The 13722-nt window shown below is 37.8% G+C and overlaps 2 protein-coding genes across 3 annotated transcripts in view; one reads left to right on the forward strand and one right to left on the reverse strand.

The window, feature by feature from the left end:
• The first annotated feature begins 165 nt into the window (after window positions 1-165).
• Window positions 166-12505, forward strand: RSPH1 (radial spoke head component 1). Of its 2 annotated transcripts, XM_039368976.1 has the most exons (10): window positions 166-314; window positions 1293-1406; window positions 2264-2369; window positions 3517-3607; window positions 4344-4479; window positions 7065-7130; window positions 8628-8732; window positions 10059-10227; window positions 11154-11276; window positions 12090-12505. In XM_039368976.1, exons 1-10 carry the CDS (start codon window positions 261-263, stop codon window positions 12134-12136), a joined length of 1011 nt encoding a protein of 336 aa, XP_039224910.1. In that variant the 5' UTR covers window positions 166-260; the 3' UTR covers window positions 12137-12505. The 2 variants fall into 2 exon arrangements, with proteins under 2 accessions (XP_039224910.1, XP_039224919.1); XM_039368985.1 differs by lacking the exon at window positions 8628-8732.
• Window positions 12158-13722, reverse strand: part of UBASH3A (ubiquitin associated and SH3 domain containing A) — a 30339-nt gene continuing 28774 nt past the window's right edge. Inside the window, exon 15 of the transcript XR_005559825.1 lies at window positions 12158-13707. The gene's annotated coding sequence lies outside the window, so the exon portion shown is untranslated. The remainder of the gene's footprint in view (window positions 13708-13722) is intronic.

Consider the following 13722-nt stretch of genomic DNA (forward strand, 5'->3'; position numbering starts at 1 on the left):
TGAGCAGGAACAAACCGCGCTAAAGGAATTGACAACGCTTAGCTGTAATTTGGACTGACAAACTTCTTCCTGCGGTCTATCAGACAACAGCATAACTAACACACAAAAGGGAGTGAGGGAGGGAGGGAGGGGAAAACCGTCACCGCCCAGGATCCGGTTGCCCCGGCGACTTTAATCCAGAAGTTCCGCCTCCTAGACTCTGGGAAGGGGGCGGTATCTACTGGGAACGCCATCTCCATGGTGATACAGCTGGGTGCAGCATGTCGGATCTTGGCTCTGAAGAGATCGAAGAGGAGGCAGAGAATGATTTGGGGGTCAGTGCGGGCTATGGGGATGGGGGAGAGGCAAAGAGAAGGGGCTGGCTATAAATGACAACGGAGCAAAAGAGTAGGAATCTTTTGCTACTAGATTTGTGCATATTTTTATAACGATAGGAACATTTGGAAAAGACAAATACTAATTATCACAAATCATGAATTAAGCTTATTATAAACCAGTGCAGAAACAATTAAAATTCAAAAATTGGGGTGGCAACAAGTTACCAAAATATTATAGTAAAACACAGAAGATTCTACGAAATGTATTCTTTAAAAGGTGCAATTAAAATAAAAGCAGAAAGTTGACTATTTTTCCTTATTTTTTAAAGATTCAAATAAGGAAACCAGTATGTATACTTCACATTGCTTTTAAATGGGAAGGAGCTGTATTCTACTTGCAGAACACATTAACTGCATGCTTGAAGGTCTTGGGTTCAGTTTCTAGCAATAGGAACAATCTCTGTTTGAAACCCTGGACATTTCCAGAAGAATAATAGTGTTTTGGGCAGCAAAAGCAAATGTGATCTTGCAAGATTTTAAAAATACCAATATTGTTTCAGGGCGATAATAGTGTAGTACTGAACATCATAGTCTAATAACAATGTAGTACTGAACCAGTGGTCTGACTCACGATAAAGCAACTTGTGTATTCTGATGTTTATATAAATACAGCTTTGAAACATTTTAATTCTCTAAGCATATTAATGTTTAGTATATGTATCAAGTGTAGCTAAGCAATGACTCTGGTCATCCCATAGTAGCTAGAATATTGGACTGTGATCAAGGAGATGCAAATTCAAATCCCCATTTGGTAATGAAGCTCATTTGCTGACTGCTCAAATCAGTATCACTCTGCTCCTTCTATCTACAAGGTAGTTCTTATACTGATAACATGAAGCAAGGTTTTCATGACTGAGCATCTGAACAGCAGCATAGAAATGTCGTACAATATGGTCGTTATCATTACTTCACTAGGAATATGAAGGTGGACGCAATGAGGCTGGTGAACGGCATGGACATGGGAAAGCCAGATTACCCAATGGAGATACCTATGAGGGAGAATATGCAAATGGTAAAAGAAATGGAAAGGTAAGATTTAGTTAGAAATAACTTGTCCATTATATATACTAATGAAAAAAATCAACTGTATCTTCTTAGCCAAACTAAAACAAGAGATAAGGACCAATGACTTCAGGGAAAGTCAGTTTGCTTGTTTGTTTATTTATTTACTTTATTTATTTACTTACTAAATTCAATTTGTATAACCCCCGATGCCCAATGATTATGTTTGCAAAATAATTTTAGGAAGGGAGTCCCTTAATTGCAGAGCTAGGAGTAGCCCTAAAGCCTTGATAGTGGGTAGTCTTATGACTGAAGCTCCTCCCTTTTGTGCATGAGATATTGATCCGTATATAAAGCATTGATCACACTGTCATGCCTGTTACCTTGGGTTTTTTTTTTTTGCTTTCCCTGTAGATAACAGAATAACAAAGTTGGAAAGGATCTTGGGGGTCTTGTAGTCCAACCCCCTATTCAAGCAGGAAATTCCAGGGCTTTTTTTTCTCATAGAACACCCAGAATGGAGTTCCGGCACCTTTTTTGGATGGAACTTTGTAGGGTAGGCAAGGCGGGCTGTATGACGTGTGTGAGTTCTGGCACCTTTTTTTTTTTTTTTTTAGAAAAAAAGCACTGGGAAATTCTATAGCATTTCAGACAATGGTTGTCCAAGATCCTATAGACAGAAAAATCCCAAAATCAAATAAGATCTGAGCATGCTCAATAAGCATAGAATGCAACCGAAAACCCCCAAAAGAGATGGAATACAATGGTATCACTGGAACAGTCAATTGTATAATATTCTACTGTATGTCTCACTTGTTTTGTATTAGGCCATTTTCCCAGTATAAGCATTGCAATAAAGCATCTCTATAATATATATGTTTCAGGGTCTATATAGATTTAAAAATGGTGCAAGGTACATTGGTGAATACCTTGAAAATAAAAAACACGGCAATGGGATCTTTATTTATCCAGATGGATCAAAATATGAAGGTATTTATATTTTCTTCATTCAAATAGTACCACATCATAGATAGAGAATTATTGAAGATGTTAGTATCTAATCATGTTGTTAAATCAAAGGAAATATACCTAAGTATAATTAATATGCATGTGAAAATAGGTTTCTTTATGATTCTGTTTGCACATTCCTTAAAGTCAGAATATATTTTGGTTACAGTTTGCCAACAATGTGATAAAGGGGTGGAAAAATATTGTAAATATTGTCACTGAGTTACATCTGATAGATGAAATTTGTCTCTTAGTGCACTGTATGTTAAAACGTCATCATTATCTAGATCAGGGGTGTCAAACTGCTGGATGTGTCATGGCGAAACTGCGCCCACCCCATTGCCGGCAATGGAAAAAAAGTCATGATATATCGCAACACGTCATGTGACATTGTGACTTTGACACCCCTGATCTAGATCAATTGGCCCAAAGTCAGTATCCCCACTTTCATCCAATTTTCCCATATTACCATCTTTTCCCCAATTTTTAATGTTAGGTTTCCCCATGAAGTCAATTTAGCATAGAAAAAGTATTGCAGCTTTTTTTTTAGATATTACACTACATAGCTTTCGAACTGATATAACTGTATCTAGAAGAACTAGAGTTCTATTGTATTTAGAGCCTAGAATGTAACTTTACACTAAGGTAGAATTTGCTCATCTGGTTGTGTGACATCAACCTTGGAAGTCTGAAAGTACATTTCTCCCCTGTCCCTTTTACAACCCAAGAAACTAGGGAGGGTCCCTTCTGAACTGCTGACCCCACCCAGATTCCTGCTGTAGGCTAAGTTGTCTTTTATCTGACTGTTCCCTTAGCTGCACTTCTTTTTCCTATCTCCCAAGGTCATTCCCACATACCATTGCAACTTCTGAGACTTGATAAGAGCCGCTTTATGGGGGAGATGGGCAGTTAAGAAGTTTAATAAACAAACTTAATAATTTGTGGTATTGTCATTACTTTCTTCTATCATTTCTATAGGATTCTTTTAGTTCAGTGTGACCTTGCTCTCTCAATCATGATAATAAAATTTGGATTGTTTTTATTACTGCATAAATACTGTATATTTTTTTTTAAAGTAATGTAAATATAAAGACCAAACACTATGGTTTATAAAGCCTATTCATTGCAGGAGACTGGGTGGAGGACCAAAGACATGGAAATGGAGTTTATTCTTACATAAATGGAGACACATACACTGGAGAGTGGTTCAATAATTATAGGTTTGCTTTGCCTAATTTCAGATGTATGTTTTACTTCTTATAAATAATAAGTGTCCTCCAGAGATGTTAAACTACAGTTTCTATCATCTTTTGAGATTATGGCTGTATGATAATTGTATTTATTGTGAGACTAATAGACTACAGTAGATGAAAACGTTGTCAATAATCTTCCAACTAATATGGGTTGTGCAATTTCTACAGCCTTAATTGTGTAATTTAATAGAGGGACCATTGATATATTCATTGTTTTTTCCTGAGCAACATAGACATCTCATTTAACAACAATTCTTAATTCTAACAGAAACATTTATTATTAGTTATCTTCTTTTCTTTTACTATATCTTGGATATCCTGGTGTTGGAAATGATTAGATTTGTTTATGATTATAGTTTATACTATTTTACTCCATTAGCTATCCAGAGAACAGTGTTATTAGATAGCAATATAAATATAGTAAACAAAGGAAGACTCTTTTTAGCTGAAAATCAATATACATTACCTGTTGCAGCAACCCAGCGCATTCTTATTGAAGCTATATCTCTATATAACACGTAGACATTTCAATGCAAGTAATTTAATCAATGATTTAAATCAGATTTTTCTTAACACTTAATTATTTAATTTGCTTTGATTTAAATTAATCCATTCCTTGACAATGTGAGGAAGATTTTATGCAAGATTAAGGATAAGAATTTCTTCTGTCTTAATACAAAGCAACCTTTTCTCTCTCCCATAGACATGGGCAAGGTACTTATTTCTATGCATTAACTGGTTCTAAATATGTTGGCACTTGGGCAAATGGGCAACAAGAAGGAGCTGCTGAACTTGTTCACCTAAACCACAGGTTCCAGGGAAAGTTTGTGAATAAAAATGTATGTATGTAAGAAATTATATTGCTTTCTGAAAAATGTGCGTTAGGCATAGAAAATAAAAGACTTTCAGCTTCTTTTGTATCTAACCCCATTTTAGTAATGATCATTCTGGTATACAGAAACTCATTTTGTACAGTATTTGCACAGTCATTTAGATGAACAAATATTTTTCAACTGCTATTTTGAAGGAGCCCTAGAGATATTTTGATTAGCAAGAATATGTTTGTCTTATTTTCATATGAATTATTTATTTATTTATTTAATTTATTTATATGCCGCCCAATCCCAAAGGACTCAGGGCGGCGTACAAAATTAAAACAATCATCGAGAATAAAACAATAAAATAATTCAATCATACCGCAAGTCCGATCATGTCCCGCCCCCCCCCGGGGACATCAGCCCCAGGCCTGCCGGAACAGGAGAGTTTTAACGGCTTTCTTAAAGGCCGGCAGGGTGGGAGTTGTTCGAACCTCGGGGGGAAGTTGATTCCACCAGGTCGGAGCCACCACAGAAAAGGCCCTTCCCCGAGGGCCCGCCAGCTGACATTGTCTGGCCGATGGGACCTGAAGGAGGCCCAATCTATGGGACCTCACCGGTCTCTGGGAACTGTGCGGCAGTATGCGGTCCTATAAGTAACCTGGCCCTATGCCATGAAGGGCTTTAAAGGTGATAACCAACACCTTGAATTGGGTCCGGAGACCCACAGGAAGCCAGTGCAGCTTGCGGAGGATAGGTGACACTTGGGCGTACCTTGGCGCGCCCACAATCGCTCTCGCGGCTGCATTCTGAACCAACTGCAGCCTCCGAATGCTCTTCAAGGGTAGCCCCATGTAGAGCGCATTACAGTAATCCGGTCTTGAGGTGACGAGGGCATGAGTGACTGTGAGTAAAGCCTCTCGGTCCAGATAAGGCCGCAACTGGTGCACCAGGCGAACCTGGGCAAAGGTCCCCCTGGCCACAGCCGATAGATGTTGTTCCAAATTTAGCTGTGAGTCCAGGAGGACACCCAGGTTGCATGCCTGCACTGAGGGAGGTAAATTTGCCCCCCCCCAGGACTAATGATGGACCATCCAGTTGACCTTTGGGAGGCAAGACCCAGAGCCACTCGGTCTTGTCAGGGTTGAGTCTAAGCCTGTTCACCCCCATCCAGACCCTCACATCTTCCAGGCACCGGCACATCACGTCGACTGCTTCACTGAAAGGACACGGGGTGGAGATATATAATTGGGTATCATCTGCGTACTGATGATACCTCACCCCGTGTCGCCGAATGATCTCACCCAGCGGTTTCATGTAGATGTTAAAAAGGAGGGGGGACAGGACCAAGCCCTGAGGCACCCCATGATCGAGGTGCCTAGGGGTCGATCTCTGTCCACCCGCCAACACCGACTGCGACCTGTCAGAGAGGTAGGAGGAGAACCACCGCAATACGGTGCCGCCCACCCCCACCTCTCCGAGACGACGCAGAAGGATACCATGGTCGATGGTATCGAAAGCCGCTGAGAGGTCAAGAAGCACCAGGATAGAGGAATGACCCCTATCCCGGGCTCGCCAGAGGTCATCGGTCAGTGCGACCAAAGCAGTCTCAGTGCTGTAGCCGGGCCTGAAACCAGATTGAAAAGGGTCCAGATAATTAGTTTCATCCAAGGATCGCAAGAGTTGGGACGCCACCATCTTCTCTACAACCTTCCCCACAAAGGGGAGGTTGGAGACAGGACGAAAGTTCTTCAAAACAGCTGGGTCCAGGGAAGGCTTCTTGAGGAGGGGCCTCACCACCGCTTCCTTTAAAGGTTGCGGGAAAGACCCCTCCATCAAGGAGGCATTGATTATCGCCTGGAGCCAGCCTCGTGTCACCTCCCTACTGGCAGAAACCAGCCAGGAGGGGCACGGGTCCAATAAACAGGTGGCGGCATTCATTGCCCTCACGGCCTTGTCCACTTCATCAGGGGTCACAGGCTCAAACTTGCTCCAGATAACATGACTAAGACCAGCCCCCGGCAACTCGGCTGGCACTGCCCAGTCGGAGTCCAGGTCTCTCTGAATCTGAGCGATTTTGTCCGAGAGAAACTGAACAAACTCCTCAGCTCTCCCCTGCAAGGGTTCCTCCGCCTCCTCCACTTTAAGAAGGGAGCGGGTCACCCTAAACAGGGCGGCCGGGCGAGATTCTGCGGACGCAATAAGTGCGGAAAATTTCATAATGGCGGCAACAAAAGCCATTAAGAATCTTGATCATATTTAAAAAAGCACATTTATTATTGCATAAGGTTTGGGGGGCTTCAGTTTAGCAAAGGCATGGAATGTGGACAAACATGTAGAAAAATGTAGAAATGAAGTTAAAAGAAAATGAAAGAAGGTTTTCATCAAGAACAGTAACAATCTTCAAGTCAGGAACAATAGATCTTGTAAGATTGAAACTGAGGTTTCCCCCCCCCCCCAAAGAAACTAAACTGTTTATTCTTACACAGTCCTGAAGGAAATTGCTGATAGATGCCATGGATGGTACAGCATGATTGTGGAAATATTTTGTGTTTTTAGAATATAAAACTGTTGAAATACTACTAATATAAGTTCCTTTGTTTATACAGCCATTAGGTCCTGGGAAGTATATATTTGATATTGGATGTGAGCAGCATGGTGAATATTGTCAGGAGGTAAGTGCTATTGGGTTAAATCATACTAACAACCAGAAAGCCCAGAATTATACTTTTATTTTTACTGTATTTCATTCTGTCTTACAGTTAAACAATAAAATAATAACTGTTACAACAAACTGGATATTATAATTTACGTGTAGTTTTATAAAACAATAAAGTCAACATTTTTGATAGCTGGCAATGCTAAAATCATTTCAACTATCTGGCTTATTTTTTTTAGAAGGAAAGTGATTTTGATTTTCCTCCCCTTCCCCATTCATCTTTTGGAGCAATACTTGCCTTGAATCCACACTGACCTTGGCCAAATAGGGCGGAAGAGGATTCTGTACAATATTCACTTTTCCCTAAATTTGCAAGGTCAGTGGAATCATCTAGTCGTTGCATTAATTATAATTAAATCATAATTAATTAAAGCAAGACTTTAAGAGCTTCCTTGTTGTCGCTTGATGCATCAATAGTTTGCCCAAATCAAAAGTAACAATTTTATAGTTTTGTGCAGGTATTGAAAAGAGATTGCCATTTTATATTCTGTATGCAAAAAGGCAATCTATCCTTACTGAATATAGCAATAGCACTTACACTTATATACCACGCCACAGTGCTTTACAGTCCTCTCTAAGAGTCTAAGTGGTTTACAGAGTCAGCACATTGCCCCCAATAATCTGGGTCCTCATTTTACTGGCCTTGGAAGGCTGAGTCAACCTGAGCTGTTCAGAATCAAACTCCTGGAATGAGCAGTGAGTTTGCCTGCAGTACTGCATTTTAACCACTGCACTCCTACGGCTCTTTCTTTCCTCCTCTCTTTCCTTGGGTGCCTTGATTTCATACAGAATTCACTTAAACCTGTGACTTCTCAGTTCATGTACCTTCAGTGCAAAACTGAACAAGTTGTGGCATTCAATATTTGCTATAAAAATTCACACGAAAAATTATTTTGTGGAATAGATGGCAAAGAACTGGCTTATATTCAAAGCAGTGAGAAGCTATCAGCCACTGACATGACATAGAACAAAATATGTGAGATCAGATGTCTTGCTTGTTTGTATTTGAATTAGACGTTTTAATGTTTTTTATTGCTTTAATGGTTTTTACTCTTTTTAGTGTTTTTAATTTTTTTTGTTAAGATTTTAATTGTAACATATGTTTTTGAATTGTGACCTGCCCAGAGTTCTTTGCTGAGATGGGTGGCTATAGAAATCATTCGTTCATTCATTCATTCATTCATTCATTCATTCATTCAATCAATCCACCAATCAATCAATCAATCAGTTAAATAAATGTAAAGTAAGGATACCTAGTTTTCAGACATACATGATTATCATGCATCTTATCCTTTGTGAATGTTGTGTAGCAGTTAATTTTATCTCACAAATACCCTGTGTTGCTTTAATAAATCTGTCTTTCCCCACAGCTTTCAAACTTTCCTCCTTGAACTTTTAAACTTTTGTATAATAAAAATAACATTTCATTTGATTCTTTTTGTAATTTGCTTAGCTCATACAGTACTGTACAAACCAAGGAAAAAGAAGGAGTAACAAACAAATATCTTCTACTCAGAATTATGAGAAACAATTAGCCATTGAAATCTTTTCAAAAGAGGTGCCTGTTGGCTTCAAAATAGAATGATTTTGCATGATTTGCTTGCATGTCACTTAAGTTAGAAAGAAATGTAGGGTAAACATTCCTTTGGTGTATTAATTGGCATTATATTCCCCACACATCCTAAATAATTATTTTAGCAATTTTTTTTGCTTGTTTGCTTGCTTTTGTTTGAATACAATGGTTCATTTTTATTTATAGAGACTATTTTTGCAATTTATGTTGGTAGAGAAAATACTTTATTTCCTAAAGTTTCCAGATGATTGAGTGAAACACAGTGATGGATTAAAATGAATTATAGGGGCAGTGCAATAGAAGTGGGACTTTCTTGCATAGAAAGACAAACCAATGGCAGGTGGAATGGCCAATAGGTTTCTGAAAAGAAATTTTATGAAATGCTGCATGGCAAATTTATCTAGCAGCACTTATATATTTAAGGGATAGCGTTTGAGTCACAACACATGCTTGTGAGTTGTGCGCCTTCTTTAATTCTCCATGCATCTAACTGTTTTAGGGGGAAATATTCTTGAACCATCAAAAGTATAACAAAATGCCAGTATTCAGTTAGTAGGTTTTTGTTGTTGATAAAGCACCTAGTATTTTCTTGGTAAATATTTCCAAAATGGAGAGTGGATTCTTTCAGCATCATTTTAAGGATATTGAAATCACAGAAGCAATGCACAGATTAAAAAATGGCATCTGATTAATTAGATTTAACATAATGTTGCAGAGTAACACAAATATTTCAAACCAATTAGTCAAAGCAAGATTTGTCACTAAATAGAAGGTCATAAATGTAAGGTTAGACAATACTTTCCCAGAAAATAGCTCCATTGTTTAAATATAGAATATTTTTGAGTCAAACACAAACCAGGAATTGGTGATATAAAAAAAATAGTCTATTTGAAGACCCCTAACAATGAAGCAGCAAGGAGAATGGCCCTTCTGGTAGGTCCAAAACTTTTTATGGCCTTTTTTTGTTCTGTATTTTGTGTTATGATCAAAAATTGACCAGCAGCTAGTGTACCCTTTGTAATAATAGCTGTATGCTTCTTACCTTTGATCCTTGCCAATAATTAGGCTCTAACATTCTGGAAAACTACCTGAGGTTTTTAGACAATTTTAAAGAGCACCCACCAGGAACATGGTTTAGTAATTCAGGCTTGGAGAAATAGCTGGCTCTGTGCATTGCTGGGAATTGCTAAGATGCGTGAAGCATGTGGTGCATGGGTCTTCATAAACTCTTAAGAAAAGCTTTTATCACAAATAGACTGGCCATTTCCTTTTTCATTTTTATTATTGTTCTGAATATTAATCCTTCTTTAGGAGAAAACAGAAGAAGAGGAGGAAGAAGAACCTTTGGTAACAATGACTCCAAAATGGAAAGCAACAAAAATTACTAACCTAACACTGTGGGTACCTGAAGAACCGCCTCCGCCAGAAGCAGCTCCAGCAGCTGCAGAAGGTCCACCAGCTGAGGAACCTGTAGTTGCAGGTTTGTATTTTGACTTTCGAGCAATCTTTTGTGCATCCATGAATTCATTTCTGGGGTACCAACTTAATAGATCAAAGTCTTGAGCACTTTCAGAAAGCTATATCGTTAGGGAGAATCCAGAGTCGACACAGTTTAAGAAGTAGTTATTACCAGTTTTGATAGTATCTTTTTCTAGACAGCTACTGTTTAGCTACAGTTGTTCAGAGCCTGCTTACCTTATTTATGCTGTAGATTATTGTAATGTGATCTATGTGGAGTCAACTTTACACTTGATCTGGAAGCTGCCATTGGTGTAGAATGTGAAAGCAGAGTTGTTGATAGGAGACACTTGGCTATGCTTATTATATCTCTGTTGAAGCAGGTATACTGGTAGTCAACCACCAAAGCAAGTAGTCAATCACCAAACTATATTCAGGTTTTATAACTATGACATATAAGACACTAGCTGGGGATCAAGATATCAAACTGACTCTTTATAGAACTATTTGAGTGTTAAGAGAATTAAAAGAGGCCCTGCTGTACATTGCTGTATTGATATATGTCAATTTATAATCACATATGGATCTTGTGGTAGTGCCTGAATTTTAGAATGTTTTGTCTTTGAAATTACCTCTTTGGAAAATCTCCCCCTTCAGCGTGGACTTCTCTTTCTGAATTGGGATGGCATTGGGAGAAGAACAAAGCAAGACTGTCTTTTTTTTCCTTAACACTTTTACATTGTTTTAATCAATGCTTTTCTTCCTCTGTGTTAGGAATTTCTATTGCCGTATTTGTCTTACAAAGGAAAAAAAGACTTTTGTCATCTGTTTGGAAGGAGAATTTCAGGTCGTACATCATTAATGAAAAGGAATAGCACAGAAATTAAGTAAGGCAGAGATTACTTGCTTTTCTAATTTTTCCTTCCCTTCTCCACACCTGTATTTCAGCTGGTGAGGAGAGTGCTGCTGAAGGACCCTCAGAAAGTGCAGGGGAGGCCACTGAAGCAGCCTCTTCACCGAAAGATATGGAAGAAGAAGAGGAGGCAGCTAAAGATGACCAAGGAGATCAGGGTGAGGGGAAAGGGAGAGGGAACATGCAGTAAATAAGTAAGCTGGTTACTCAGAAAGGACTTCTGCTGAGTATTAAGTATTTACACAATTTATCTCCTGCTTTTTGATTAAAGGACATGGTATACAAAAACAGTACACAAGACAATGCTAATGTCTTAGAATGTCTGGCAACTATTTAGAGAAAGTGCTGTGATTTTGCAAAATAGCTCTACTCCAATGTACTTGAATTAAGAAGCACCATGTTGGGAAGCTTTTTGCTGTTTACAAAAAGGGAGGAAGGTGAAGAATTTGCAGTTTGGGCAAGGGCAAGATCACATGCCTGCCATCTTGGCTTTTTGCTTCTCCTTCCCACCCACCCCTTTGAGGAACCTGTCCAGGTAGACATTCAAAACTGTATTGTTTTTGAATGTGGATGTAAGAGTTAGGCTCTCTGTTCCTGAATCATCATGTTGGAACATAGCATTGTACAAAATTGCAAAACTGAATCTTTACTAATAATGGATATACAAAGCTTTTTTAAAAAAAACTTTACCAATATCCAATTGAACACCATTCTCTTTCTTCATAGTATGTATTTAATCATCATACTTCTGATTTCTCTTAAGATTTTCTTAGCATTTTAAAATCTATTTTGCTCCGTTCTTTCTTTCCCGTCTTGTAACATTGTCTATATTTGGTTTTAGTTTAAGCCACTCAAGGAACTGTTTTCAGATTCTTTGGTTTGAACTACTACTTACAAAACTGTGAGTTCACAAATAACAGTGTTGCTATTTTTAATGCTAGTCTGTTTTTTTTCCCCCTCCACAACCATAGCTGAAGAAAAGGAAGAAGATACAAGAGAATCTGAACCTCAAGAATAATGGACACAAATTACAAAAACGTGGAAAGGAATTAGTTTTAATTCAGTCACATAAAGTTCATTAACTGAGAATTTGAATACATATTGAATTCTCTCACTGAAATCATTGGCTAATTTTGCTGAGTATATGACTTCAATTTGGTTAGTTTATTGGCTGGTTTGCTTGCTTAATGTTGGAAGCAGCAGACTTGTTTCTTTTCTGTCTGAGGTAAGATTTCCACTTCCATCTTTACTCATTCCTGCCTCTTTTCTTCCTCCCCAACCCCCTCACCCAAAAAATTAAATGCTATCTTTTCTGAATTATTTTCAACACTTTAAAGAAGTTTGTTATGCGTAGTTTAAAGAAACAATAAAATTTATATTGACTAAATTATATTGACTTATTTCTTCTCCTACATAATATTACATTTTTTTTTCACTTTCTGTCCTTTTCCTTCTGGTCCAATAAAATTGCAAATAAATTCTGTTCAATTTTTCTGCATATCCCTCCAAGAGATTTTATACAATCCAAGCCATACTCTTCGGTCAATTATGATTCTAAAGGAATTAAAATTAACCACAGCCAGCTTCAACCAATGGTTTAAAAAGGTTGGAAGACAGTACATAGACTGGAAGGAAATAAGCATGGAAACAAAAACCAAAGTACCTTCTCGGCTATATCAACATGCTGTCTTACTCCAGTCACATAAATGTTCCCACCATATTCCACAGAACTTACATACAACCCTCAATCCAAAACAAGTAACATACCCATTGCAACAAGTGACTCTGGACAGCGTACATCATAAAAACACAAAACAATTGTAACAAATCAAACTATATAAAATAAATATACAGTATATGGCTGCTGAGTAAACACAATTCCCATAGTGTTTAAATTCATGATTCTGATTTTCATAATCAGAATATTTGAAGTAGCACTTTTGTAGCTGGGGGTTGAAATGTTTTACTTATCCCTATCAGCTATAAATTAAGTATGAAAATATAACTTCTAAAATTATATCTGTACAGTATATAAACATTTTTCAGTTAGATATTTATAATGTGATTTATAATAGCTAATTTTGTAGCTGATTAAAGAGAAAAGATCCAAAAAATTAAATATAGTTATAGCCAGCTTATCTATTAACTTCAGTGGTATTTAAGAGTAACAAATAATGCGATTTATTAGACTTTTGAATGTTTTCCCTATCAATTATGCTATCCAGTATGACTATTGTTTAAATTCTGAACAGATGATTGAATTGCATATTTAGAGCAATATTGATATCTTGGGAGAAGAAAGCTAAATATTGATTTTCAGAAACAAATATCAGAAGCATGGATCCACTGAATATATCTCAACAAATAGGGGAAAAAAATTGTGCATTAGAAGGAAATATAAGTTTCCTGGTTGATTATACATCAGGTAGGCTAGCATGAGAAGCCTCTAGACTCACCTTTTTATCTGTACTGTGAAAAACACCTTGAATTTTGTATGATTCCAAATAAATTTTCTTCTTTAAACCAGCAGATGTTGTGTTTAACCAATTCCACTAGATGTCACCCAAGACTGTTGTAGAGTTATTCTAACTTTAAAACATTGGG

Source organism: Crotalus tigris, unplaced genomic scaffold (genome assembly GCF_016545835.1).
Source record: "Crotalus tigris isolate CLP2741 ecotype Arizona unplaced genomic scaffold, ASM1654583v1 scf7180000017601.7605149639:7615979, whole genome shotgun sequence".
Taxonomy (NCBI): Eukaryota; Metazoa; Chordata; class Lepidosauria; order Squamata; family Viperidae; genus Crotalus; species Crotalus tigris.